We start from the raw sequence: 24,058 nt of genomic DNA, 5'->3' as shown, positions 1-24,058 counted from the left end.
AACACCCCGGGAAAGGTGACACCCCGAGCAGAGGGACATCCCGGGCAGAGGGACATGCCTGGAAAGGGGAACACCCCGGAAAAGGGGACATCCCGGGCAGAGGGACTTGCCTGGAAAGGAGGACTTCCCGGGAAAGGGGACATCCTGGCACGGGGGACATCCCGGGCAAGAGAACAATCCGGGCAGGGGGGCACGCCGGGCAAGGGGTAGAGCCCGGAAAGGGGACACGAGGGACCACAAGGACTCATATTCTGGGCCTGGGGGGCACAGGGATAGAGTGGGAGAGGGTGGGCAACAGCCTCGGGATAGACAGGAGTTCCTGGGACTGCGAGGAGACAGGAGGGGACACGGGGGGAACGGGGGATCCATATCCCGGTCCTGGAAGCACCGTCACAGCCTGGGGACGCGGGAGGGGACAAGATGCCTGGCAGAGCCCAGCGATATCCCCAGCCGGGGACTCTGGGGACACCGCCGGGAGCAGCGGCGGGCGGTTGCCGGGAGACTGTTGTCACCCTGGGGTCCCCGGGGACACCCCGAAGGCCGGGCTCCCACTGGGGACACGGGCGAGGGTGACACGTTTGTGCCATCGCTCGTGGAGGGTGGCAGTGTCCGGGATGGGATCATGCCTGTCCCCTGCGCACACTGGCTGTGCCATGCCGTCCCATGCCATGCCGTCCCATGCCATGCCGTCCCATGCCATGCCGTCCCATGCCATTCCCTGCGTCCCATTCCATGTCGTGCGGGGAGGTCGGGAATAGCTCCCAAGGCCTGCCCTGACATTTCTGCTCCGTGGTGTCAGTTTTACACCCGGCCCCGGGTGACCCCGGACGGGTCCCGTCCCTGCCCCCAGTCACTTGTCCCCTGTCCCGGTCCCCGTCCCTCCTCCCGCTCCCTACTCCAGTCCCTTGTCCCCATCTCCCCGCGGTGGCACCCCGGCCCCGCCGCCGTCGCCCCCGCTGCTCGCTTTGTCCCGCCACCCCCTTCGGTGTCCCGGTCCCCCGGTGTCCCCGGTCCCGCCCCGCTCCGCCCCGCCCCGCCCGGCCAGGACACGGCGCCGCCGCCACCGCCGGGACCGGAGCGGGCAGAGCCGCTGCTGGGGACGCGACAGCACCGGGACCGACCCCGACAGACTCCGACAGACCCCGACACCGCCGGGACCGGAGCGGGCAGAGCCGCTACGGGGAGTGACAACACCAGGACAGACCGACACCGACAGACACCAGCACCGGCACCGCCGGTGGGTGCTGGCAGCAGTGGGGGTGATGTGGGTGTTTTTGGGGGGGTTCTGGTGCCAGGGGGGGCGGAAGCAGCGGGATGGGAGTCGGGGGGTGTGTGCATACTTGTGACAGGGTGCAGGTGACAGGTGGGTGACGATGTGCGTGGCACGGTGCGGGGGACGGGGCAGGTGGCAGTGCAGCGGCATGGTGCAGGTTCTGGGGTCTGGGTGACAGTGCGGGTGACAGGGTGTGGGTGACAGGATACGGGTGACAGGTAGGCGATGTGCGTGACAAGGTGTGGGTGACAGTGCAGGTGCCAGCGCAGGTGACGGGGTGCCGGTGCTGGTGCAGGTGCCACAGTGTGGGTGACAGGGTTTGGGTGACAGGGTTTGGGTGACGGGTGGGTGACGATGAGCGTGACAGGGTGTGGGTGACAGCCGCAGGTGACAGGATGCTGTTGGAGGTGCAGGTGGCGGTGTGTGGTGGGTTGAGGGTGACAGGGTGCACATGACAGCTCGGGTGACAAATGAGGGGGGCAGGGTGCCGGGCACGGTGCGGATGGCGGGGAGCGGGTGACAGCGCGTGCAGGGCAGCCGCGCTGGTGGCCCCGTGCCTGCCGGTGGCGGTGACGGTGACAGTGACAGTGACGCCGCGGGCAGCTGGAACTAAGCCGGGGGACGTGCGGGCTGGCAGCTCCGCCACGCTGGGGACAGGGGGACAGGGCGGGGAGGGGAGGCGGGGGGGACGGGGGGCGTGCCCAGCCTTGGGTGTGCAGGACAGGGGGACAGGGACACCCCGCCTGGCTGAGCCACCCCCCCGCGTCCCGCTGCGGCAGCGTGTCCCTCGCTGGTGACGGGGACAGGGACACGGACAGGGGTGCCAGCGCCTGGCGCGAGGTGGCAGAGGGGACAATGGGGCTCTGTGTCGCCTAATCCGGGGCACGGGGCCGGGGGTTGGCACCCCGGGGTGGCGCGGGGGGGGTTTAAAGGCCAGAGCGGCCCGTGTCCCCTGTGCCAGGCGTCCCCGAGCCCTCGTCCCCTGCGCGCTCTCAGGCCACGGCTCCCACCCCAAGGTACCGGGCGACACAGCTGTCCCAGTTTGGGGACAGCAGGAACACCTCCCAGCTGGGGATGGAGGGGCACAGGGTGGTCCCCGCGCTGGGAGGGGGGGCCGGACCTTGAGGGACCCCTGTGGCTGGGTTTTGGGTCCCTGTGCCATGCCACCGAGCCGTGTGTCCCCTAACCCTGTCACCGGGTGCTGGGTTTGGGGACACCCGCCCTGCCAGCTTGGGGACGCCCTGGCTGACAGCGGGCACTGCTCAGCTCCGTGCCTCAGTTTCCCTCTGTGCCCAACTCTGCCGGGCACCTGCTGGGAGCGAGGGCACCCGGGGGGGTGGGGACACCCCGGTCCCTGGGTCTGCGCCCCCAGGGCACCTTGGCACCCCCGGGAAGAGGAGGTGCCTCCGACTGTGCTGAGCTGGCACGGGATTACACTAAGCCGGAGGTATCGCGGCCACCGGGACTGGCACCGAGGGGACACCCTGAGGCCATCGTGACTGGCACCGAGGGGTCAATCTGGGGCCACCAGCGCTGTCAACGAGGGGACAAGCTGGGACCACAGGGATTGGCACCGAGGGGTCAGTCTGGGGACACTGGGACTAGCACTGAGGGGACAACATGAGGACACTGGAGTTGGCACCGAGGTGTGCCCCAGAAGTGTGCCAGGCTCTGGTGGGTGCTGTAGGACGGGTCCCCCACGGGAGCTGGGGTTGGGGCTCCCAGCCGTGGCCGGGGGTGCCCGGGAAGGGGTGGCAAGTGCTCAGGGGGCCGCGCTGACTCTGCCTGTCCTTCTCTTGCAGCCCCTCTGTCACCAGGATGGTGAGTGGCCCCCGGGTGGGGGGTCCGGGCGGAGGTGGGTGCCCCATCCCGGGATCCCGGCGGTGCCGGGCACTGGCGCGGGGCAGCGGGCAGTGTGGCGTGCTGTGCCCACCCGCCGCGTGACCCCGCGGGGACAAGGGGACGCTTTGTCCGGGAGCTGGCGGCCCCGGCGGCTGGCACTGCCCCGCTGTCCCTGAGGCGGTGGCGCCGTGCCCGGCGCCCGCAGCCCCCCAGCACCCTGACGCCCCCACCCCACGGGTGCGCAGCGGCGCCCGGTGCCCCCCTGTCCTGTGCCAGCCCCCCCGTGTCTGCCCCATGTCCCCATGCCCACCCGGCGTCTGCCCACCTGCCAGCCCCGTGCCAGCCCCTTAACCCCACGCCAGCCCTATAGCACCCCTTACCCCCGTGCCAGCCCCGTGCCAGCCCTGTCCCTGCTCCCGCAGCTCTCCACGGCGCAGCCGAGCCCGGAGCGGGTGCCCAGCCCGGAGGAGCAGGAGTGGGCAGGGCCCGAGGCGCTGTGCCCGGGCTGGCTGGAGGACGAGGCCCCCGATGGCGAAGTGCCCGGGGACAGCGGGGACCCCGAGTGTGCCACCCACGCCTACGAGCGGCTCCAGAGCGCCCTGTGCCAGGAGGGGCTGCCTCCCACGCTGGACTGCTCCGCGGAGCCCCGCACGGGTGGGGGACACGGGGGGCACGGTGCCAGGCTGGGACACGGGGGTGGCAGGGCCTGGGGTGGCGATGGGGGGCATGGCGCCAGGCTGGGGACACGGGGGTGGCAGGGACAGGGATGTGGGCGCAGTGCCACGCTGGGATAGGGGGGTGGCAGGGACAAGGACGGCAATGGGGATACGGTGCCAGGCTAGGGACACGGGGGATTTGGGGTCTCCCAGCCACACTGGAGTGCCGGGGGCAGGGCGACAGCAGGGTCCCCACTCCGGGGCTGTTAACCCTTCCCTCCCTGGCAGGATTTGGCCCGCTGGACATCACCGTTTGCATCCTGGGCTCCCCCACCGCCTTCCTGCCTGTCCTGCTGGAGGGTGGCACCCGCTGCCCAGGTGGGTGCGGTGCCCTTGTCCCCACCCCGCATGAGATACCCCTGAGCCAGCAGCAGGGGTCCCCACACCCGCCTGTGCTGGTCGGCCGGGACCGTGAGGGAAACCGAGGCAGGGGAGGAGGGCGGCACCAGCTGTGTCCCATTAATCCCAGTACCCACCAGTTAGGTAGCAAATCCCGCCTCGCCCCGCAGCAGCACCCCCATGGAGGGCAGTTTGGGGCAGGGGGTGCGGGGTACCCACCGCCCACCCTGCTGCCCACCCGCAGGTGCCATGGTGCTGTGTCTGTCCCCCACCTGGGCCAGCCGTGTGCCATCGGAGGTGTCCCCAGGCGCCTGGTCCCTGCTGCTCTCCCGGGGCGTCTCCTTCAAGGCGGGGGGGCACAGCGCCCTGGAGACCTTCGTGCCCCCCCGCCGTGCCAACTACGTGACGGGCACCTTGGCGCCGGGGGACCCCGAGGGCGGCTGGGTGGGCGAGCTGGCCCGTGACCTCGACTGCCCCACGGGGGGCTCGGTGCTGCTCGCCCACCGGCTCGAGGACACGCTGGTCACCCGCTGGGTGCTGGCGGCTCGTGCCCACCTGCCCGTGCCCCCCACCCTGGCCTTTGTCCTGGGGGCCAGGGGGGACCTGCCCGCCGAGCCCGTGGCCCCCGGACTGAGGCTGGTGCGGCTGGAGGACCCCCAGGGCCAGCAGAGCCTGGTACAGGAGGAGGTGGGCGCCTTCCTGGGGGGCACTGCCATGGAGCCCTACGGCCAGGTGGGCACGGCAGGGGTGGGTGGTGTTGGTGGCACTGGGTGGCACTGGGGGGCATGGAGAGGCCCCCACGGGGTGGCTGTTGGGGTGGCACTGGGGGGGCACGGGGTGACAGGGGTGCGTGCAGGTGGTGCGGTGGCACAGGGTGACACGGGGGCTGCACGCAGGTGGCGGGGTGGCTGTTGGGGTGGCACCGGGTGACACGGGGTGACACGGAGGTGCACGCAGGTGGTGGTGCGGCCGGCGGGGTGGCGGTGGCGGGGGACAGGCACCCGCAGCACCCACAGGAAGGAGGAGGGGGCGGCGGTGGCGCAGGCGGTGGGTGCCTGGCTCCGGGGGCTGACGGAGGAGGACAGCGTCCTGCTGGAGGCCATGGTGCCCACCGCCCGCCTGCCCGTGCCCCCCCCACGTAAGGCCCCCGCCCTCGGGCGCCCACCACCCTGGGAGGGGGGGAAGAGTCCCCCGGGGTCCCTGCCGCTGTGCCAGCCACCTGTCTGTCCCATGGGGTGGGTGGCTGGGGGGCCATTGGGGTGCCCAAACTACTGGGGTCCTGGGGGACAGCATGAGGGTCACCCTGGACGCCCACAGTGCCCTGGGTTAGGGCTGGGGGACAGTTTGCCACCTTGAAGCCCCCCCAGACCCATGGGGAGGGGTGGAGAAAGTCACCCTGGACCCCCACAGTCCCCTGGGGCGGGGCAGAGCAGGGTGTTGGGGTGACCCCCTTTGACTCCTGACAGTCTCGTGGGGCTGGGGGTGACAGTGGCCACCACGGTGGCACCGGGAGTCCCAAAAGCCCCCAGAGGAGGGGGGGGTCGGGCAGGGCCGCCCCGTCCCCGCGTGGCGGCCGTGCCTGCCCTGTCCCTTGCCCCCCAGGCAGCCCAGCCCCGCGGCTGCCCATGGCCCTGCGCATCTGCACCCTCGTCTGCAGGTCCTGGGGGGACCGACCCCAGCTCTGCCAGGTACGGCGTGTCCCCACACTCTGGTGGCTCTGTGTGTCCCCCACCTACGACGGCTGTCCATGTCCCCATGCCCTGGTGGCCATGGGTGTCCCTAAGCTTGGTGGCCATCCACGTCCCTTGCCTCGGGTCAACGTGTCGCCCCGTGTCCATGTGCCCCAGGCTATGGGTTGGCAGCCAATGTCCCCATACCCCGGTGGCAGCCGATGTCCCCAAACCCGTGTGGGTGTCCCCGCAGGTGGCCTGCGCCGTGGGACGCGCGGAGAGCCCGGTGCGTCACGGCACGGCGCTGCCCCAGGGCCTGGACTCCAGCCTGCGGCAGTGGGGGGTGGTGGCCCTCAGCCAGCGGCAGGCGCTGGCCACGCGGCTGCGGGAGGCCACCGAGGCCGCCATGGCCGCTCTCCTGGCCACCGAGGCCGAGCTGAGCCCGCAGCAGCGCGGTGGCACCCGCGCCCACACCGACATCCTCGGTGAGCACGGCGCGGGGCACACCGCCGGTGCCCGGGGTCACCCCACGGTGCTGAGCCCGGTGTCACCGTCACCAGGCGTGGACTTCCTGCTGGCGTGCGTGGACGACGCGCTGGAGCTGGTGGCCCTGGCCACCAACAGCCAGCGGTGCCTGGAGACCTGCGTGCTGGCCGAGGCCATGGGGCGCGGTGTGGGCGAGCCCCGCGGGGACCTGCCGCGGCTGCTGGCCGAGGCCATGCTGCACCGGGCGCAGTGTCACCTGGTCGAGGGCAAGGACATCCTGCTCATCGGGGCCGGGGGCGTCAGCAAGAGCTTCGTGTGGGAGGCGGCCCGTGACTACGGGCTGAGGGTGAGGAGCTCGGGCCGTCAGCGGGCTCAGGGTGGCGGGGGGTGGCACAGCTGTCCCCCGGTGACGCCTCTCCGGGGCCGCAGATCCACCTGGTGGAGTCGGACCCGGAGCACTTCGCGGCGGGGCTGGTGCAGACCTTCCTGCCCTACGACAGCCGGGAGCACCGGCGGGACGAGGAGCACGCGGAGCGGGTGCTGGAGCTGCTGCGCTCCCGGGGGCTGCGGCCCCACGCCTGCCTCTCCTACTGGGACGACTGCGTGGTGCTGGCGGCTCTGGTGTGCCAGGGGCTGGGGCTCCGCGGCCCCGCGCCCGCCGCCGTCCGGGTGGCCAAGCAGAAGAGCCGCACGCACCGGCACCTGCAGCGCTGCCGCCGCGGCCGCCCGCCGCCCGCCGCCTTCGCCGTGCCCTGCCGCCGCCTGCAGAGCCACGGCGACGTGGAGCGGGCGGCGGGCGCCGTGCCCTTCCCCGCCGTGGCCAAGCTGGAGTTCGGCGCGGGCGGCGTGGGCGTGCGGCTGGTGGAGAACGCCGGGCAGTGCCACGCTCACGCCGCCCGGCTCTGGAGGGACCTCCGCGACGACGCCGACCACCCGGGCATCGGGCTGGGCTGGGGCAACGCCATGCTGCTCATGGAGTACGTGCCGGGCACCGAGCACGACGTGGACCTGGTGGTCTTCGAGGGACGGCTGCTGGGCGCGTGGGTGTCGGACAACGGCCCCACGCGTGTCCCCGCCTTCCTGGAGACGGCGGCCTGCCTGCCCTCCTGCCTGCCCGCCGACCGGCAGGCGCAGCTGGTGCGGGCGGCGCTGGAATGCTGCCGGGCGTGCGGGCTGCGCGACGGCGTCTTCAACGTGGAGCTCAAGCTGGGGCCGGCGGGCCCGCGCCTGCTGGAGATCAACCCCCGCATGGGGGGCTTCTACCTGCGCGACTGGATCCGCGAGGTCTACGGCCCCGACCTGCTGCTGGCCGCCGTGCTGGTGGCGCTGGGCGTGCCGCCGGTGCTGCCCGCCCGGCCCGCGCCCCGCACGCACCTGGCCGGGGTGATGTGCCTGGGATCGGAGCACGGCGAGACCCTGGCGGGCGGCGGGGGCATGGAGGCTCTGAGGGAGCTGCACGGCCGCGGGCTCGTCCGCCTCAACCGGCTCTTCGAGGAGCCCGAGGGGGCCGGCGAGTACGAGGAGCCGCTGCTGAGCGTGGCGTGCGCCGGGGCCACGCTGGCCGAGGCCTGCGAGCGCCTGCTGGGGCTCTGCCAGGGGCTGGGCATCGACTCCCCGAGATACCCCGTGGAGCATTTCTTGTCCCACTTCAAATAGCGCCGGGCAGGCAGCGGGGAGAGCGGGGGAATGGGTGCCCCGGCAGCGCCCGGCACCCCCTCCCGCTGCCCCGCCGCCCCTCCCCGGCATCCCCGTGGCACCCCGTCCCGCTGTGGCCTGGCACACCATCCCCTGGCACCCCCGTACCGCCCCGGATCCCACTCACCTGCCCTGCCATCCCGCTGCCTGGCATTCCCCTTCATCCTGGCATCCCATCCCCTGGCATCCCCTCACTCCCCTGGCAGCTCAGTCCCTGGCATCCTGACACGCCATCCACTGGGATCCTCCTGTCCCCTGGAGTGTGGAGGGTGGCATCCCCCCACTCTGCTGGTGCCCCATCCCCTGGCATCCTGAAATCCCATGTCCTGGCATCCCCCCACTACTCTGACACCCCAATCCCTGACATCCCCCATGTCCTGGCACCCCTCCATCACACTAACACCCCTTCCCCGAGATTCCCCCTCTGCCAGTCCAGGCTCCCCGTCCCCTGGCATCCCCCCATTACCCCGGCACCCCATCCCCCTGCCCTAGCACCCCATCCCCTGCTTCCCAACATTCCCCCCTTTCTGCCCTGTCCCTCCCTGTCCCCCCTGCCCTGTCCCTGCATGCCTGGGACACACAGGGGGGGACACTGACCCCTGGCTGTCCCCGTGCCATCCCCAGGGTGGGGGGCAGCCAGGAGCCCCCCTGAGGAACCTGGGCCACCCCAGGAGAGCAGCAGGTGAAGCTTGAGGTGTGTTGGCACCTGCTGGCATGGGGAGGCCCTACAATAACAAACCATTATGGGGAGACCCCATAATGACACAGAATTACTGGGAGACCCCGTAATAACAGAAACATGGGGAGACCCCACAGTAACAGACTGAGGTGGGGAGACCCTTGAAGGGGAGACCCTACAATAACAAACGGGCATGGGGAGAACCCACAGCAACAAACCAGTGTGGGGAGACCCTACAGCAGCATAAATTGAATGGGAGACCCCACAATAACAAACTGGCACGGGGAGACCCTACAGTAATAGACCTACACAGGGAGACCCTACAATAACTAAGGGGTACCCAGGGATTCCCTGGAGCAGCTTGGAAAACCCTCTGGGGAAAGACTTGTGTGGGGAACCCATGTGATATAGGGCTGTCACTGGGGAGACCCTACAGTAACACCGCTAATGCCCAGCCCCTGTAATGTCCGAGACCCTACAATAACACCTGAGACCCTACAATAACACAGAGCCCCCGTAGTGCCCCTGACCCTACAATAACAGCAGTGACCCTGCAACAACACAGAGCCCCTGTAGTGCCTGAGATCCTACAATAACACACAGCCACCGTAGTGCCCGAAACCCTCCAATAACCCCCAGGCCCTGTAGTGCTCCTGACCCTACAATAACACCAGTGACCCTACAATAACACCAGAGACCCTACAGTAACACACAGCCCCCACAACCCCACAGTAACGGCAGTGAGCCCACAATAACCCCGATGACCCCACAATAACCCCAGAGCCCCGCAGCCCCGCTCGTGCCCTCCAGCCGCGCGGGAAGCCCGAGCGGGATCTCCGCGTGGGGTCACCGGGATGTCCCCCTCTCTTCCTGCCCCCTCCTCTGACGTCACGCCGGCGCCGCTGACGTCAGCGCGGCGCAGCGGGGGCGGGGCGGGGCCGGGGACCCCAGTAAAGGCTGTGAGCGGCCGCGCTGCCTCTGTCCTGTTCCCTGCGCCACCCCCGGGGACCCCCCGTCCCCGTGTCCCCCGGCAGGGGGGACCCCCGTCCCCGTGTCCCCCGCGCAGGGCACGCCCCGGTGACGCGCGGGGAGGGGGCGTGGCCGATGGGAGGGGCGTGGTCGGTGGGCGTGGCCAGCAGCGCGGGTTCCCCGCGGTCCCGGTGAGGCGGCGGCGCGGGGGCGTGGCCGGGGGCGCGGCCTAAAGTGGGGGCGTGGCCACCGGGGCGGGTCCCCGGGGGTCCCGGCACGGCGCCGTCATGGCGGGGGTGTTCGACATCGACCTGGAGACCGAGGAGGGCAGCGACGGGGACGAGCCCGAGCTGGGCGCCGTGAGCCGACAGCGGGGCGCGGGGGGGGCACCGGGGCTGCGCCCGGCAGCGGCGGCTGGGGCGGGGGGCGCCGCGGGGACTGGGGGCACCGGGAGCGGGACGGGCGGTGGAGGCGGTGAGCGGCACCGGGACGCGGTGGCGACAGCGGGACCGGGGGTGTCGGGGCTGCGCGGGGTCCGCTCGGTGCCGGGGACGGCGGGCAGGGGCTTGGGGGGACAGCGACAGGGGCAGTGACAAGGGTCCCGCTGGTGGCGGGACAGGGGTGTAGCCGGGCTGTCCGCGGGGACGGGGCGCCGGGGCACCGGGGGCAGCCGCGGATCCCGAGAGGGCAGCGGGCGGCTCCCGCTGGGCAGGGCCCGGCCTCGGCCCCAAAACATCCGGCTGGGCCGGCTCGGCGCTGCCTCGCCCCGCGCTGCCGTGTCCTGCCCGCGTCCTGCCCGTGCCGTGCCCGTGTCCTGCCTGCCGGGGCTCCCCTCCTTGCCATGTGTCCCCTCCCTGCCGTGGGTCCTCTCTCTGCTGTGTCTCGCCTTCCTGCCATGCGTCCCCTCCTTGCCATGCATCCCCTGCCTGCTACTCCCCCGCTGCCCACCTGTGACCGCGAGTTCCCTCCCGCAGGAGATGGAGCTGGAGCCCCGGGGGAACGGCCTGGAGTAAGTGGGGGACAGCCTGTGTGGGGGACAGGCAGGGGACAGGCTGTCCCCGCTCACCCCCTCTCCTGCCAGGCCGGTGGGACACTACGAAGAGATCGAGATTTCCGAGAGCAGCGTCAACAACGGCCCCGAGCACATCGGCCCCCACTGCTTCGAGCTGCTCCGGGTCCTGGGCAAGGGTGGCTACGGCAAGGTGGGGACACGGCGGGGCTGGGGAGGCTCTGGAGGGGAGGGGGGGGTCCGGCGCTCCCTGACGGCTTCCCCAACCTTCCCCGCCTGTCCTTCCAGGTGTTCCAGGTGCGCAAAGTGCAGGGCACCAACACGGGAAAGATTTTCGCCATGAAGGTCCTGAAGAAGGTAGGGCCGCCCCGGCCCCCCCAAACCCCCCGGGGAGCCCCCCCCGCTCACCGCCTGCCCCCCAGGCCAAGATCGCCTGCAACGCCAAGGACACAGCGCACACCCGGGCGGAGAGGAACATCCTGGAGGCAGTCAAGCACCCCTTCATCGTCGACCTCATCTACGCCTTCCAGACGGGCGGCAAGCTCTACCTCATCCTGGAGTGCCTCAGCGGTGCGGGATGGCTCCGGGGTTGCTCTGGGGGGTCCCAGGGATGGCTCAAGGGGTTCCAGGAATGGCTCAGGCTGTCCAGGGATGGTTAAAGCATGTCCCAGCGTCCAGGGAGAGTGTCCAGGGATGGCTCAGGGAGTCCAGGGGCGGTTTGAGGGTGTCCCAGGATGGCTCAGATGGTCCCGGGGTGATCAAAGTGTGTCCAGGGATGGCTCAGGAAGGTCCCTCTCGGGCTCTCTATGCAGGTGGAGAGCTCTTCATGCAGCTGGAGCGGGAAGGAATCTTCCTGGAGGACACTGCCTGGTAGGGATGTGGTGGCGGTGGGTGCAGATGGGGGGTGGGCACCCCGACACCACTCACAGCCCCCCCCCGATGCTGCTGCAGTTTCTACCTGAGCGAGATCACGCTGGCCCTGGGTCACCTGCACTCCCACGGGATCATCTACCGGGATCTTAAGCCAGAGAATATAATGCTCAACAGCCAAGGTGGGTTTGGGGGTGGGGGATCTGGGGAGCTTGGGGGGTCTCTGTGGGCAGTGCTGACCCCCCCACGCCCCTCAGGTCACATCAAGCTGACAGACTTCGGGCTGTGCAAGGAGTCCATCCACGACGGAGCTGTCACCCACACCTTCTGCGGCACCATCGAGTACATGTGAGGTGGATGCAGCACTGGGGGGGATTTGGGGGGATCTCTCCTGGCCCCCCACCCGCTTAGGGCCCCCTCTGCACCCCCCAGGGCCCCCGAGATCCTGGTGCGGAGCGGGCACAACCGGGCGGTGGACTGGTGGAGCCTGGGCGCCCTGATGTACGACATGCTCACCGGATCGGCAAGTCCCGCTCCTGCTCCTTCCTCCCTGGGGACTGGGGGGGCATCCCTGGGTGGTGGGGGGTTGCCCCTGAGCCTTCCTGGCCCTCCTGGCTCTTCATGGCCCCCCGGTGCCCCCCGCAGCCACCGTTCACCGCCGAGAACCGCAAGAAGACCATCGACAAGATCCTCAAGGGAAAGCTGGTGCTGCCGCCCTACCTGACACCCGACGCTCGTGACCTCCTCAAGAAGGTGGCCTCCCCCCCCCCCCAAAATTATCCTCACCTCCGCTCACCCTTACTTATGTCGGTCCTCCCTGAACACCCCCCATTCCCATCTCTATCCCTGTTGCTCTTCCAGTTCCTCAAGCGGAACCCCAGCCAGCGGGTTGGGGGTGGCCCCGGTGACGCGGCCGATGTGCAGGTACAGGGGTGGGCAGGAGGTGCTGGGGGACCCCCCCGATGCTGCCTGACACCCCCAAACCCCACAGAAACAGCCCTTCTTCCGCCACATCAACTGGGAGGACCTGCTGGCACGCAGGCTGGACCCCCCCTTCAAACCCTGCCTGGTATGGGGAGGGCTGAGGGTCGGGGAGGGGGAGGCTGGGGATGTTTCGGGGGGCCCCGTGGGAGCAGCCGCCATGTGCCCCGCAGCAGTCGGAGGAGGACGTGAGCCAGTTCGACACCCGCTTCACCCGCCAGACCCCCGTGGACAGCCCCGACGACGCTGCCATCAGCGAGAGCGCCAACCAGGCCTTCCTGGTAAGGGGGGGCATAGCCATGGTGGGGGACCCCCGGTGCTCCCGGGCCCCCCTCACTGACACCCCCAAACCCACAGGGCTTCACCTACGTGGCCCCCTCAGTGCTGGAGAGCATCAAGGAGGGGTTCTCCTTCCAGCCCAAAGTGCGCTCCCCCCGGCGCCTCAACAGCAGCCCCCGCACCCCCGTCAGGTAGCGGGACACAGGGGGGCCGGGGGCACTTTGGGGTGGGGGTTTCAGGGTGGGCGCCAAGGTGGGGGCAGGGGACAGTGCTGGGGGTGCAGTGTGGGGGGGCTCAACCTGCACCCCATCCTGGGAGTACAGACTGTGGGGACAGCGGGGTGAGGGTTTGGGATGCCTTGGAGTGAGGGAGTCGGGATAGGGAAGAGGGAGTAGGGGAGGTTCATGGAGTATGGGGTGGGTTGGTGCCTCCAGGGGTGGGGAAGGGGCTCTGTGGGCACTGGCTGCCCCCCGTTCCTCACCCTCCGTGGGTGCCCCACTCACCCCCTCATGTGTCCCCCCTGCAGCCCTGTGAAGTTCTCCCCCTTCGAGGCGTTCAAGCCGGTGGCTCCAGGAGACCCCATGGATTTAGGGCCCCCCCAACCCCCCCCGCCCGAGGGCACGGCCCCCCTGCCCATCAAACCCTCGGGGGGGGCCAAGAAGCAGAAGGGGGGCCGGGGGCGGGTGCCCAGGTAGGGATGGGGAGGGTGGGGGGTTTTGGGGAGGGGGGCCTGGTGCTCCCCATGGGGTGGGGGGGACCCCACGGTGCTGCTTGTGCTCCGGGGGGCTCATCCCCCTCCGGCACAGCCCCCTGCCCGCCGGGTTTGGGGGCACGGGAGGAACCCCCAGGGGTGTGGCCCCCCAGGGGTGTGCCCCCCGTGGGCGTGGCCTTCGGGGGTGTGGCCCCTGTGGGGGCGTGGCCTTTGGGTGTGGCCCCCCTAGGGGCGTGGCCCCGCTGCTGGATGTGTGCGAATTAAAGGACTTGCTGAGGCTGTGGTGGTCCCTGTGCTGGGGCTGGGGGGACCTGGGGGGCCACTGGGAGGGTGGGGGGGTTGCCCCACCAGGGGAGGGTGCAGGCTCCGCCCCCTTTGTGATGCCCCGCCCCTTTACAAGCACCTCCCCCTTTGCCATGCCCTTTCGATTGGCTCCGCCCACCTCTGCAAACCACGCCCCCGATCCAGGCAGAGCTGCTTTTATTGGTCAGTGCCCAGGCCCCTGCAGCCAACCGGGAGCCTCGGCTGGGGGCAGGCAGGGGACAGAGAAGGGGTCCCTTTGCTGGCAGGGAGGTGACACCACGGGCAGGTGACATCACAGGGAGGTGACATCACGGGATGATGACATCACGGGGTGGTGACACCACGGGCAGGTGACACCACGGGCAGGTGACATCACAGGGAAGTGACATCACTGGGTGATGGCGTCACGGGGTGGTGACGTCAGGACGATGGCATCACAAGGCGGTGACGTGTGGCCGCACATCCCCCCACGCCGCTGTCCCCGAGAAGGCGTGCAGGTCACTGAGCAGGGCCTCAGCGCTGCCCCCCGCCACCTTCCCCCCGGTCAGGGGGCTCTCCCCACCCTCCGGAGCTGCCTCGGCCTCCTCCTCATCCTCCTCCTTCTCATCTTCCTCCTTCTCCTCCTCCTGCTCATCCTCCTCCTCCTCCTCCTCCTCCTGCTCCGGCCGCCGCTCCAGGCTCCAGGGCATCAGCTCTTCCTCCTCGTCCCTCACGGCCACCTCCCCGTCACCGTCCCCGAGGGCCACGGCGGGGTCCTCCGGTGAGCGCAGCCGGTGCCATTGCCCCCGCAGCAGCTCCAGCGCCCGGCGGCCCAGGGGCCGGGGGTGGTAGCGGCCGGCCGAGAGGCGGCACAGGTGGTGCCAGGCCAGCGCCAGTGCCAGTGCCAGGCACAGCAGGAGGCCCAGCAGGGCGGCCACCGCCCGGTCATTGCGGGTCCCCGCGGGGACCCCGGCCTCGGCCGGCACCGCCAGCGCCAGCAGCAGCGGGTGCCACCGTGGGCCAGCCTGTGGGTGAGGGCAGCAGGGTCAGCGCTGCATGCCCGGCACGTGACTTCCCGGAGCTGGAATGCAGGGAAGGGCTGGGGCAAAGGGCAGCGGGGACAGGGGGCAAAGTGCAGCAGCAGGGGACAAGGGCTGGGGAGCAGGAGGGGGATGTTACCCCTGGGGAAGGAAGCTGTGGGCGGCGAATGCAGCAGCACCTGCAGGTGCTGGGGGAGAGGAAGCAGGTCCTGCCGCCCCACATGGCTGCAAAGCCCCCCCAGAGCCCCCCAGCGCAACTCGCCCCTTCCCACACGGCTGCAGCCCCACAGCACCCCCTGCCAAAGTCCCAGGGCACCCCAAACCCGGCACTCACAGCCTTCAATGTGGCTGCACAGCCCCCCCAAACCCACCCCAATATCTGACCCTCCCCACGCTCCCCTGAACCCCCCCAGCCTGCCCCCCAACCCCACTGTGCTCCCCTTATCCCCCAACCTGCCCCCCAAACATTCCATACCCCCCTTACCCTCCCACTCCCGCCACAACCTCACCCCGGTTCCCTGATCCTGACTCCCCCAACCCATCCCCCACCCCCCAATCTCCCACCCCGCCCGGTTTTTGGGGTGCTCACCATCAGCGGGTGCAGCCAGAGCGGGTCCCGATGCCGCGGGCGCGCTCCGAGATGGGGGAGCCCCCCCCAACTTCCTGCCCCCGCAGCGGATGTGCCGGAGCGGGGGGAGGCCGAGCGCTGCACCCCCCTCCAGCTCCCGCTACCCAAAATGCCGCCCTGTGCCCCCCCACTTCCTGCCGAGGCGCCGAGCTCCCACCCGTGACTGCTGCGCCTTCCTGCCCCCACTTTGTCACCCCCCAGGTGGCCCCTGCGACCACAGCTTTTCTTATAAATCCTTTATTTGGAGTGAAAATATAGTTTTTGACCCTGCACTGGAAGGGAGAGGGGGGATGCAAGGAGGAGGAGGAGGAGGGGGGAGAAAACCCCCAAAATATAAGGGGGTCAATATGTCACAGTTGAAGGAGGCAGATCATGCCCTGCCCTATAGGAAAGGGGGGAGACCCCACGCAGGGATTGAGGTGTGCAGGGGGTAATCTTTGATCCCAAGAGCAACCCCCAGCCCGACGAACGGGGGTGGGCAATAATGGTCCATGATTTGGGGGGGCAGCACCCAGTAAGGCAACGGGGGGAAGTGGGGAGCTGCCAGAGGGGCAGCCAGCCCCCCAGTGGGAGAAGGGCCCGGAGTGGGGCAAGGGGGTGCACCCCAGGGGGATGGGATGCTTCAGGGGGGTCCCTGGGGCGCAGGCGTGGTCCCTGGGGCGGTGGTCCCTGAAGGTTGGGGGGGGGTCCCTACACGTGGCCGTTCTCGAGGCGGCTGAGCTGCTCCTCCAGGCGGGAGATGCGCTGGCCCTGCTCCGCCACCAGCGCCCGCAGCGCCGCCACCTCCTGCAGCACCTCCTCCAGGCGGCCCCCCTGAGCGACAGCCCCGTCAGCCGCGCCCGCACGGACACGCCCAGCAGAGCCACACCCACACCGACCACACCCCTCCGCCCCTTCCCCCTTTCCCGCTTGTCCCTTTGTCCCCCTTACCGTGGTGTTGCCGGAGCCGAGCACCGGGGGGGCACTGAAGCGAGTGGACGCAGGGGCGGTGGGGGGCGTGGGGGGCGGCGTGGTGGCCCCGGTGGTGGCGGTGGCGGCGGTGGTGGCGCGGCCGTCGTGCAGCAGTGACCGCCGGCTCACCTTGAGGTCGCGCTGCTTGCTGGGGACGTAGGCCTGGCGCAGGGACACCAGCACGGGCCCCGCCGTGCGCCCCGCCACCCACTCCTCCGCCTCCATGGCCGCCTCGGGGCCCACCGTATCCGGGTACAGGTCGTCCTGGAACAGGTCAGACTGCCCCCCCGACAGGGTCAGAGGGGTGGCGTCCTCAGGGGGACCCCCAGAGAGATGCGTGGACCCCCCCCATCGCTCCCGTGTCCTGCTCAGGGACCTCACACACAAAGACCCCACAGGGACCCCCACACAGCCTGATTAGGGACCCCTTACCCACTCACCACGTCCTGCCCAGGAACCCCCCCACAGCCCCATGTCCTGCCCCATGACCCCTCTCAGTCCCCCCTGGCAACTCCCACCAGCCCTACTGGGTCCCCCCATGCCAAATTCCCCTATCCCCACCCCGCTCCCATCCCCACCGACCTTCCTTGGCACGGTCATGATGATGGGCTCACACTTGCGCTCGTGCAGCTTGTAGAACCTGCCGGGGGAGCAGAGGGGGTCATGGAGGGTTTGGTGGGGGGGTCTGGCAGTCCCTCACCTTGTCCCCCGCGTCCCTGTGCCCACCTGGCGATCTCGCACTTGCTGACGTCCAGCCCGCGCTTGGGCATCCAGCCCATTCCCCGCTGGGGCTCCTTGCTGGTGAAGGTGTTGAGGAAGTGGATGTAGGGCGGCTCCTCCGTGATCTCGAAGTACCGGATGCTCGAGTCCCCCTGGGGACACACCGTTAGGGGGGTCCCTGGCTCCGGGGGTGCCACCAGCGGGGTGGGGGGCTCCGTACCTTGCCGCAGACGTAGACCACGTTGGTGTCGGGATCGTAGAAGGGCAGCAGAGCCCCGTTGCTGGAGTCCAGCTCCTGCAGTCCCATGGGCTCCTCCAGGTTCTCCTGCGGCGGGGTGAGGTGTCAGGCACACGGGGGTCCCCCAAATGGTCCCGGGGGACTCCCGGTGTGCCACTCACCGTGTCCCACAGCGCCAGCTGCCGCTCGCTCATGCGGCTGAAGCCGGTGGTGAAGATCTTGCCGTCGGCCAGGAAGATGGCGCGCATGGGACGGGCCCCCTCGTGCGCCCGCTCCTTCTCCTGGGGGGCACAGCCGTCACCGGCACCCGCAGCACCCCGGGGACGGGCACCGAGGGACAGGGGACAGCGGGGAGAACCAGGGGACAAGGACACCCAAGGGACACGGGACAACGGGGTGCACCAAGGGACGAGAGCAGGGAGCAGGGGACTCCGCCCAGGAACCAGCGCAGGGCTGCGCCCTGGTGACACAGGCCCCCCGGGGGGGTGGGGACACTCACGGCCACCACGGTGCCGCGGCGGGGGTCGATGACACGGACACTCTTGTCCTTGCAGGCGGTGCAGAAGCGGGAGCCATCGCGGCTCCAGCTGACGCTGTAGATGAGGTCGGGGTGCAGCCCATCCAGCCGGTACAGCTCCTCCGCCGTGCCCACGTTCCAGATCAGCACCACGTTGTCACAGCCTGGGGGACATGGCGGGGGTCACCTCGGCCGCACGGCCCCCTCCCCGTGCCTGCCGTGTCCCCCCCGTACCCGCGCTGAGCAGGACGTTGCGGGCGGTGGGGTGCCAGGTGACGATGCCAACGCGCTTCGAGTGGCCCTCCAGGACCACCACCGGCTCCGTCAGTGGCTGGCTCAGCCCGTTCTCCGGGATCTGCCACACCTGAGGGGACAGAGGAGACAGTGACAAAGCGGGGTGACCCCTGCCACCCCCCCAGGCCCATCCCGGGCCACCCCTCACCATGACAGTGCAATCCTCGGAGCCGCTGGCGATGACGTGGTCGTTGTGGGGACACCAGTCGATGTCGAGGACGGGGCCCGTGTGGCCGCACACCGTGGGGTAGGACTTGTCAATGCGCCCGGTCTGGGGACAAAGTGACAGCAGGGAGGGGGTCACCCACCAGCACAAGCCTCCCCCCCTCCCCCGTGTCACCACCCTGCTGTCACCTTGTGCAGGGGGAGGACGAGGAAGGCGCCGCCGCCGCTGGCCTCCACGATGATGGCGACAAAGGAGGGGTTGACGGCACAGAAGGTGCTGTCCCAGGTGACGCGGGACACACGGATGTCATCGTAGCACTGCTCTGTCTTCACCGGCTGCCCGAACACGTGCCGGAATTTGCTCTGCCGCACTACCTTCCGGAACGACATGGCTGGGGAGCACCCCGGCCCGTGGTCAGGCAGGCTGGGACACCCCAAAATGGGAGGCAGGGCCACCAGGGAGGTGGCCTGGGAACGGGGTGTCCCCTGAACTGGGCTTGTCGCTGTCCCCCAGCCTGGTAAAGGGCGGCTCAGCCACTCCCAGGAGGCACAAACTGGGGCACACACCCCTGTCCCTGCCCAGCTCCCTGGAGGGAACTCGAGAAGCACCCCAGGAATGGGGGCTCTGAGGGGGACAGGGAGTGTCCCATTCAGGATGGGGACGGGGACAAGGGTGTCCTGCTGGCTACACGGGTGGGGATAGAAAGGGGTGCAGGGACAGCTCCAACAGATCGGGCACAGGGGTGGCCCTGCTGGCTACGGGGTCAGGGATGGGGTCTGGCACAGGGAAAGGGATGGAGACAAGGATAGGGATGGGGGGCGCGAAGGGGGACGGTGGTGGCCTCATTTTGTACGGGAATAGTGACGAGGGCAGGGACAAGGAGGGGGACGGGGGTGGGGTCAGGAATGGGGCCGGCGGTGGCCGCGCTTGGTACAGGAACAGGAATGGGGACAGGGACGGGGCTAGGGACATGGACGGGAAACGGGACGGGGAGGCCCCGCTGGGTATGGGGACGGGGATGGGGACAGGGATAGGGATGGGGACAGGGATAGGGATGGGGACAGGGACAGGGGGTGGCCCCGCAGGGAACGGGGAGGGGGCTTCCCCCGGGAAGGCGGACGGGGGGCCCTCGGGGGCCGTGCCCGGCGGGGGTCAGTGCCCGGTGCCGGTGCCCGCACTCACCGGCGGGTCGGTGCCCGGTGCCGGTGCCGGTGCCGGTGTCGGGGGCGGCGGGAGCGGCGGCGGCGGCGGCGGCGGGGGCGGGGCAGGAAGTGACCGGGGCCGCCCCGCGCGTGCGCGGCTCCGGGGCGGGGGCACCGGCGGGGCGGGGGGGGGGAGAGATGAGACCGGGGGGCTCGGAACCCTGCGGGGACACGGGGGCACCCCCTGCACAGGGACACCCGTGGGGTACGGTCCCCGTGGACAGCGTCAGTGGGTGGCACAGAGGTGAGAGAGGCGGGTGGCGCAGGGGCAATGGCAGCGAGTGACACAGGCTGCCACCCCCACCAGTGTCGCCCCGCCGTGTCGCCTCAGGGTGACACAGCAGCCAGGGTCACCCCCTGGGCCTCCCCTGCCCTCATTGTGGGGTGTCCCTCCCCTCCGAACCCCCCTGTGCCCATCCAGTCTGCAATGCCTTGGGGACACGCCACCAGTCCCCATCCTGGGGGGACAGTGAATGTAGGACCTACCTCAGAGGTGGCGGGAGCTCGGGGAGAGGTGCCGGCTGAGGGGACACTGTGGTGGCCTTGCGGTGTCACCGCTGGGGATGTGGGGTGGTCTAGGGACGCTGTGGTGGCTTTGGGGTGTCACCGCCCGGGATGTGGGTCGGTCTGGGGACACTGTGGTGGCCTTGGGATGTCACCACTGGACTCCGGGCCTCGGTGGGTGACCGCGGGACGCGTGTGGGGACCTGTGCGGTGGCCGGGCTGCGGTGGCCGCGTGGCTGTGTCCGGGGGCCGGTGGCCGTGGCTGTTTCCTTCCATTAATCACCGCTAATTGGCTTTGCCTTGCCGGGCCCACGGCGGGGGGAGCCTGGGGGGGTCACGGGGGGTGTAAGAGGATTTCCCTGCTCCTTCCTCCGCCTCGGCCATCCCGGGGTCCCGCTCCCTGCCCGCCCGCTGCCCACCCTGCCCCGGCCCCATGCCACGCTCCCGCGGGGACAAGGGGACCCCCAAGGACACGGAGCCCCCGCAGAAGGGGAAAGGGGGGCACGAGGCAGGGGAGAAACCCCCCAAAGCCCTCGAGGACGGCGGTCCCCCGGCCCCCAAGAATTCCGGCTCCGAGTCCCGGCACGGCGGCCACGGGCAGAAAAGTGGGAAGAAGGGTCCTGCGGACCCCCACGCTGCTGCCACCAAGACCTACTCCCCCTTCCTCAACACCGTCTTCGGGAAGGTGGGGACACTGCGAGGGGACATGGGAGGTGAGGGTGGGGATGGAGGGACCCTGGAAATGGAGGGGATGTGGGGACAGTGGGGATGGGGACAGGGATAGTCGAGGATACTGTGGATGGAGGGGGGATAGGGGCTCTGGGGACATGGTCAGGGACACTCTGTGACCCTGGGGATGGGGACGTGGGGACAGGAGTAGTCCAGGACCTTGCAGATGGAGGGGATGTGGAGCATTTGAGACATGGGGACATGGAGACAGTGGAGATGGGGACGGTGGGGCTGTTCCAGGACCCTGGCCTTGGAAGGGACATGGGGACAGTGGGGATGGGGACGGGGACAGTCCAGGATGGTGTAGGTGAAGAGGGCAGTGAGGATGGGCTTGGGGACAGTGGGATGGGGACAATGGGAATGTTCTGGAACCCTGGGGATGGAGGGGACATGGGGCCAATGATGATGGGGTTGGGACACTCCAGGATCCTGAGGACAGAGGAGATGTTGAGCACTGGGGACAAGGTCGGGGGCACTCCGGGTCCCTGGGGATTTAAAGGAGACGGCGACAGTGGGGACACAGACAGGGACACTCTGGGACCCCAGGAATGGGGGCATGGGGACAGTGGGAATGGGCTCAGGGACTGTCTGGAAACCTGTGGATGAAGGGGACATGGGGCACTGGGAACAGTCAGGGACACCCTGGAATCGTGGGGATAGGTGGGACACAGGGGTGCTGGGGACACTCCAGCGCCCTGGGGACAGAGGGGACATCCAGAGGGGACAATCTGGGCAGAAGCAGCCGAGCTCTGGGCAGGGGGAAAATGCTGTCTCCCCCACCTCTGGGGTAAGAACCCCCTTGGCAGCATCCATGGCTACCCGGCACATCCCATCCGGAGCCTGGGGGTCCTGGGATGGGACACCCCTGGGGTGGGTGACAGGAGGTGGGACACAGGGACCGGGGCAGGGCAAGTGGGGGGTGCAGGCACGGGGCAGGGCGGGGCTTTGCCTCCAATCCCACTAATCCTCCGCTGGAGTTAATTTTGGCCCATGCTTAACAAAGGTGACACCGAGGTTTGGGGGGGCAAGGGGGGGGATGGACACGGAGCTGGGTCTCATTCAGCTGTCACCCCCTCTGTGTGCCCCATGCAGGAGCGGGACCTGTCACCGGAGGAGCTGGATGGTGAGCAGGGGGGACGGGGTGGGAACAGGGCCTAGGGGAATGGGGGACATGTCCTCATGGAGGGATCTGCCGTGGGGATGTGGCCATGGAGGGGTCTCCCACATCCAAGAAGGGACCTGCCCCGGGGTGACACGGTGTCTGTGTGACCCTCCACACCTGACAGTGTCCTCCCTGTCCCCACCCGTGGCCATGCCCAGAGCTGCTGGACGCCTTCAAGGAGTTTGACACGGACCAGGATGGCTACATCAGCTACAAAGACCTGGGCGCCTGCATGCGCACGCTGGGGTACATGCCCACCGAGATGGAGCTCATCGAGATCTCCCAGCACATCAAGATGAGGAGTGAGCGGGGTCGGGGGGCCGGGGAGGGGACCAGGGGGTCACTGGGGTGCTGAGGGTGTCCCCTTCCCATCGCAGTGGGTGGCCGCGTGGACTTTGAAGACTTTGTGCAGATGATGGGCCCGAAGCTGCGGGAGGAGACGGCGCACATGGTGGGCGTGAGGGAGCTCAAGATCGCCTTCCGCGAGGTACGGCCGCCGCCTCGGGGAACAGCGGGCGTGGCGTCCCCTCCTCAGGGGCACCGCGGCCATGAGGGGACCATGGGGGGTGGGGATAGTGACTCTGGAAAGAGCCTGGTAGGGACAACGATGATGGGGGCGTGAAGGGGATGGTGATCACGGGGAGACCATGGGGAGATGGTGACCGTATCGGGGACTACGGGGTGACCACAGGGAGGAGGAGACAATGACTGTGGGGAAACGGTGACCACGGGGTGACCACAAGCGCAGAGCAGACAGTGACCACAGGGAGCTGGGGGTGCCAGCGGGAGGGTGACCCCCACCCCGTGGGCGCCGCAGTTCGACATGAACGGGGACGGGGAGATCAGCACGGCCGAGATGCGCGAGGCCATCGCGGCGCTGCTGGGGGAGCAGCTGAAGGCACAGGAGGTGGACGAGATCCTGCAGGACGTGGATCTCAACGGGGACGGGCACGTGGACTTCGATGGTGAGGGGACCCCCCCCTTCCCCGGCGGCCGCGGCAGGGGCTGGGCCCCGGCTGCCCTGACGTGCCCTCCTCGCCCCGCAGAGTTCGTGATGATGCTGTCGTCCCGGTAACGGAGCCACCGGGCAGGAGGGGACCCCCGGATGACCCCTCAGCCCCTCCTCAGCCGCTCCCTGCCCGGCCAGCCGACCCGGGAGCTCTGCCAGCATCAAGGTTCAGAGGGAACAGGCGGAGCAGAGCACCTGGGAATGGGGTAGAGACCCCCGACCCCAAAAGCCACCGGGGGTGGTGGCAGGGCCGGGGGAAGCCGGGGGACCCAATAAACCCCTTTGACCGGGGCTGGAGGAATGTGTCCGGTGGTTGTGGGGAGGGGCGCGCGGTCGGTGTCGCCCCCGGGCACCCGAGCCACCCCCGGGGCCGGGAACGGGGGGGGCCCCACAGAGGACAGGGGGGACAAGGAGCGGGGGGGCTGCCGGGGGCCGCGGCTCCAGGGCCAGGCCGCGCCCTCCCATTGGCTGGATCTGACGCGCTGCGGTCGGCCAACCAATCAGAACGCTCCAATCCAAGGCGGGCGGGAAAATGCCTGCCCTCCGAGAACGGGCACTCAAACCAACTGGCCAATCAGCGCGAGGGTTCGACCAATCAACATGCGCCTCTCATGCCAGCTGGCCAATCAGAGACCACGTACCATGGGGACGGGAAGGGCATGGGGGGACCCGCGTCACTCCCGGGAGTCCTCACGATCCCCTGGGACATCCCCGCCCCATGGAAGTGCCCCCAGGGGATCCCAGGGCCGCTCAGACCCCCCGCCCACCACCACGTATGTGTCCCCAGGAGCCTCACAGACCAGGTAAGCCCTCCGGCCCACAGGGGACCCTGGGAACAGGCCAAAGGTCCCTCCCAAAAGTCACCCAGGGGTTCCCCAGCACCCCAAATCCTGTGGGGAACACCAGGGGACGCCTCCCATTCTCCCTCAACCCACGACGGGGCAGCAGAGCCTGGGGACTGGACAAGGTGGCACCTGGAGAATCCCAGGAATGGGGTTCAAGTCCCTGTTTGGGTGCTGCCACTCAGATCCCCACAGGAGTAGAGGATCCCCCCAAAACTCAGTCGCAGGGAAGGGCTGCACCCCCTCCCCGACCC

At 69.5% G+C, this 24,058-nt stretch overlaps 5 protein-coding genes across 8 annotated transcripts; 3 read left to right on the top strand and 2 right to left on the bottom strand.

Moving 5' to 3' along the window:
- The first annotated feature begins 223 nt into the window (after nt 1-223).
- CARNS1 (carnosine synthase 1) lies at nt 224-8,522 on the top strand. 4 transcript variants are annotated; one of them, XM_082284464.1, is made up of 10 exons: nt 224-1,237; nt 3,076-3,094; nt 3,538-3,769; nt 4,060-4,149; nt 4,415-4,902; nt 5,128-5,308; nt 5,773-5,858; nt 6,094-6,325; nt 6,401-6,672; nt 6,756-8,522. In XM_082284464.1, the coding sequence occupies exons 2-10, from the start codon at nt 3,092-3,094 to the stop codon at nt 7,980-7,982; spliced, it is 2,811 nt and encodes a 936-aa protein (XP_082140590.1). In that variant the 5' UTR covers nt 224-1,237; nt 3,076-3,091; the 3' UTR covers nt 7,983-8,522. The 4 variants fall into 4 exon arrangements, with proteins under 4 accessions (XP_082140590.1, XP_082140593.1, XP_082140592.1 ...); XM_082284466.1 differs by lacking the exon at nt 224-1,237 and adding an exon at nt 2,253-2,289; XM_082284465.1 differs by lacking the exon at nt 224-1,237 and adding an exon at nt 2,382-2,853.
- A 1,298-nt stretch (nt 8,523-9,820) lies between these two features.
- RPS6KB2 (ribosomal protein S6 kinase B2) lies at nt 9,821-14,186 on the top strand. Its single transcript, XM_082284470.1, has 16 exons — nt 9,821-10,028; nt 10,644-10,678; nt 10,751-10,871; nt 10,967-11,035; nt 11,101-11,248; nt 11,491-11,548; nt 11,630-11,730; nt 11,806-11,896; nt 11,981-12,071; nt 12,194-12,301; nt 12,410-12,472; nt 12,540-12,617; nt 12,703-12,810; nt 12,887-12,999; nt 13,335-13,499; nt 14,090-14,186. The coding sequence occupies exons 1-16, from the start codon at nt 9,957-9,959 to the stop codon at nt 14,127-14,129; spliced, it is 1,461 nt and encodes a 486-aa protein (XP_082140596.1). The 5' UTR covers nt 9,821-9,956; the 3' UTR covers nt 14,130-14,186.
- PTPRCAP (protein tyrosine phosphatase receptor type C associated protein) lies at nt 14,077-15,065 on the bottom strand (the record flags this gene model as incomplete). The annotated part of the gene is made up of 3 exons (XM_082284380.1): nt 14,077-14,422; nt 14,465-14,827; nt 14,982-15,065. The coding sequence occupies 3 exons, from the start codon at nt 15,063-15,065 to the stop codon at nt 14,258-14,260; spliced, it is 612 nt and encodes a 203-aa protein (XP_082140506.1). The 3' UTR covers nt 14,077-14,257.
- A 689-nt stretch (nt 15,066-15,754) lies between these two features.
- CORO1B (coronin 1B) lies at nt 15,755-19,608 on the bottom strand. The gene is made up of 11 exons (XM_082283857.1): nt 19,539-19,608; nt 18,545-18,747; nt 18,339-18,461; nt 18,131-18,260; nt 17,879-18,060; nt 17,541-17,660; nt 17,362-17,466; nt 17,148-17,293; nt 17,004-17,061; nt 16,401-16,700; nt 15,755-16,283 (listed from the first exon to the last, which is right to left on the bottom strand). The coding sequence occupies exons 2-11, from the start codon at nt 18,743-18,745 to the stop codon at nt 16,161-16,163; spliced, it is 1,488 nt and encodes a 495-aa protein (XP_082139983.1). The 5' UTR covers nt 18,746-18,747; nt 19,539-19,608; the 3' UTR covers nt 15,755-16,160.
- An 869-nt stretch (nt 19,609-20,477) lies between these two features.
- Nucleotides 20,478-23,162, top strand: CABP4 (calcium binding protein 4). Its single transcript, XM_082283006.1, has 6 exons — nt 20,478-20,747; nt 21,884-21,914; nt 22,112-22,255; nt 22,331-22,440; nt 22,771-22,918; nt 23,000-23,162. Exons 1-6 carry the CDS (start codon nt 20,496-20,498, stop codon nt 23,026-23,028), a joined length of 714 nt encoding a protein of 237 aa, XP_082139132.1. The 5' UTR covers nt 20,478-20,495; the 3' UTR covers nt 23,029-23,162.
- The last annotated feature ends 896 nt before the right edge of the window (nt 23,163-24,058 follow it).

The sequence above is a fragment of the Coloeus monedula genome, assembly GCF_965178545.1.
Source record: "Coloeus monedula genome assembly, chromosome: 6".
Classification (NCBI taxonomy): Eukaryota; Metazoa; Chordata; class Aves; order Passeriformes; family Corvidae; genus Coloeus; species Coloeus monedula.
Note: the sequence above shows the minus strand (reverse complement) of the source record. Positions and strands in the feature narration are given on the sequence as shown.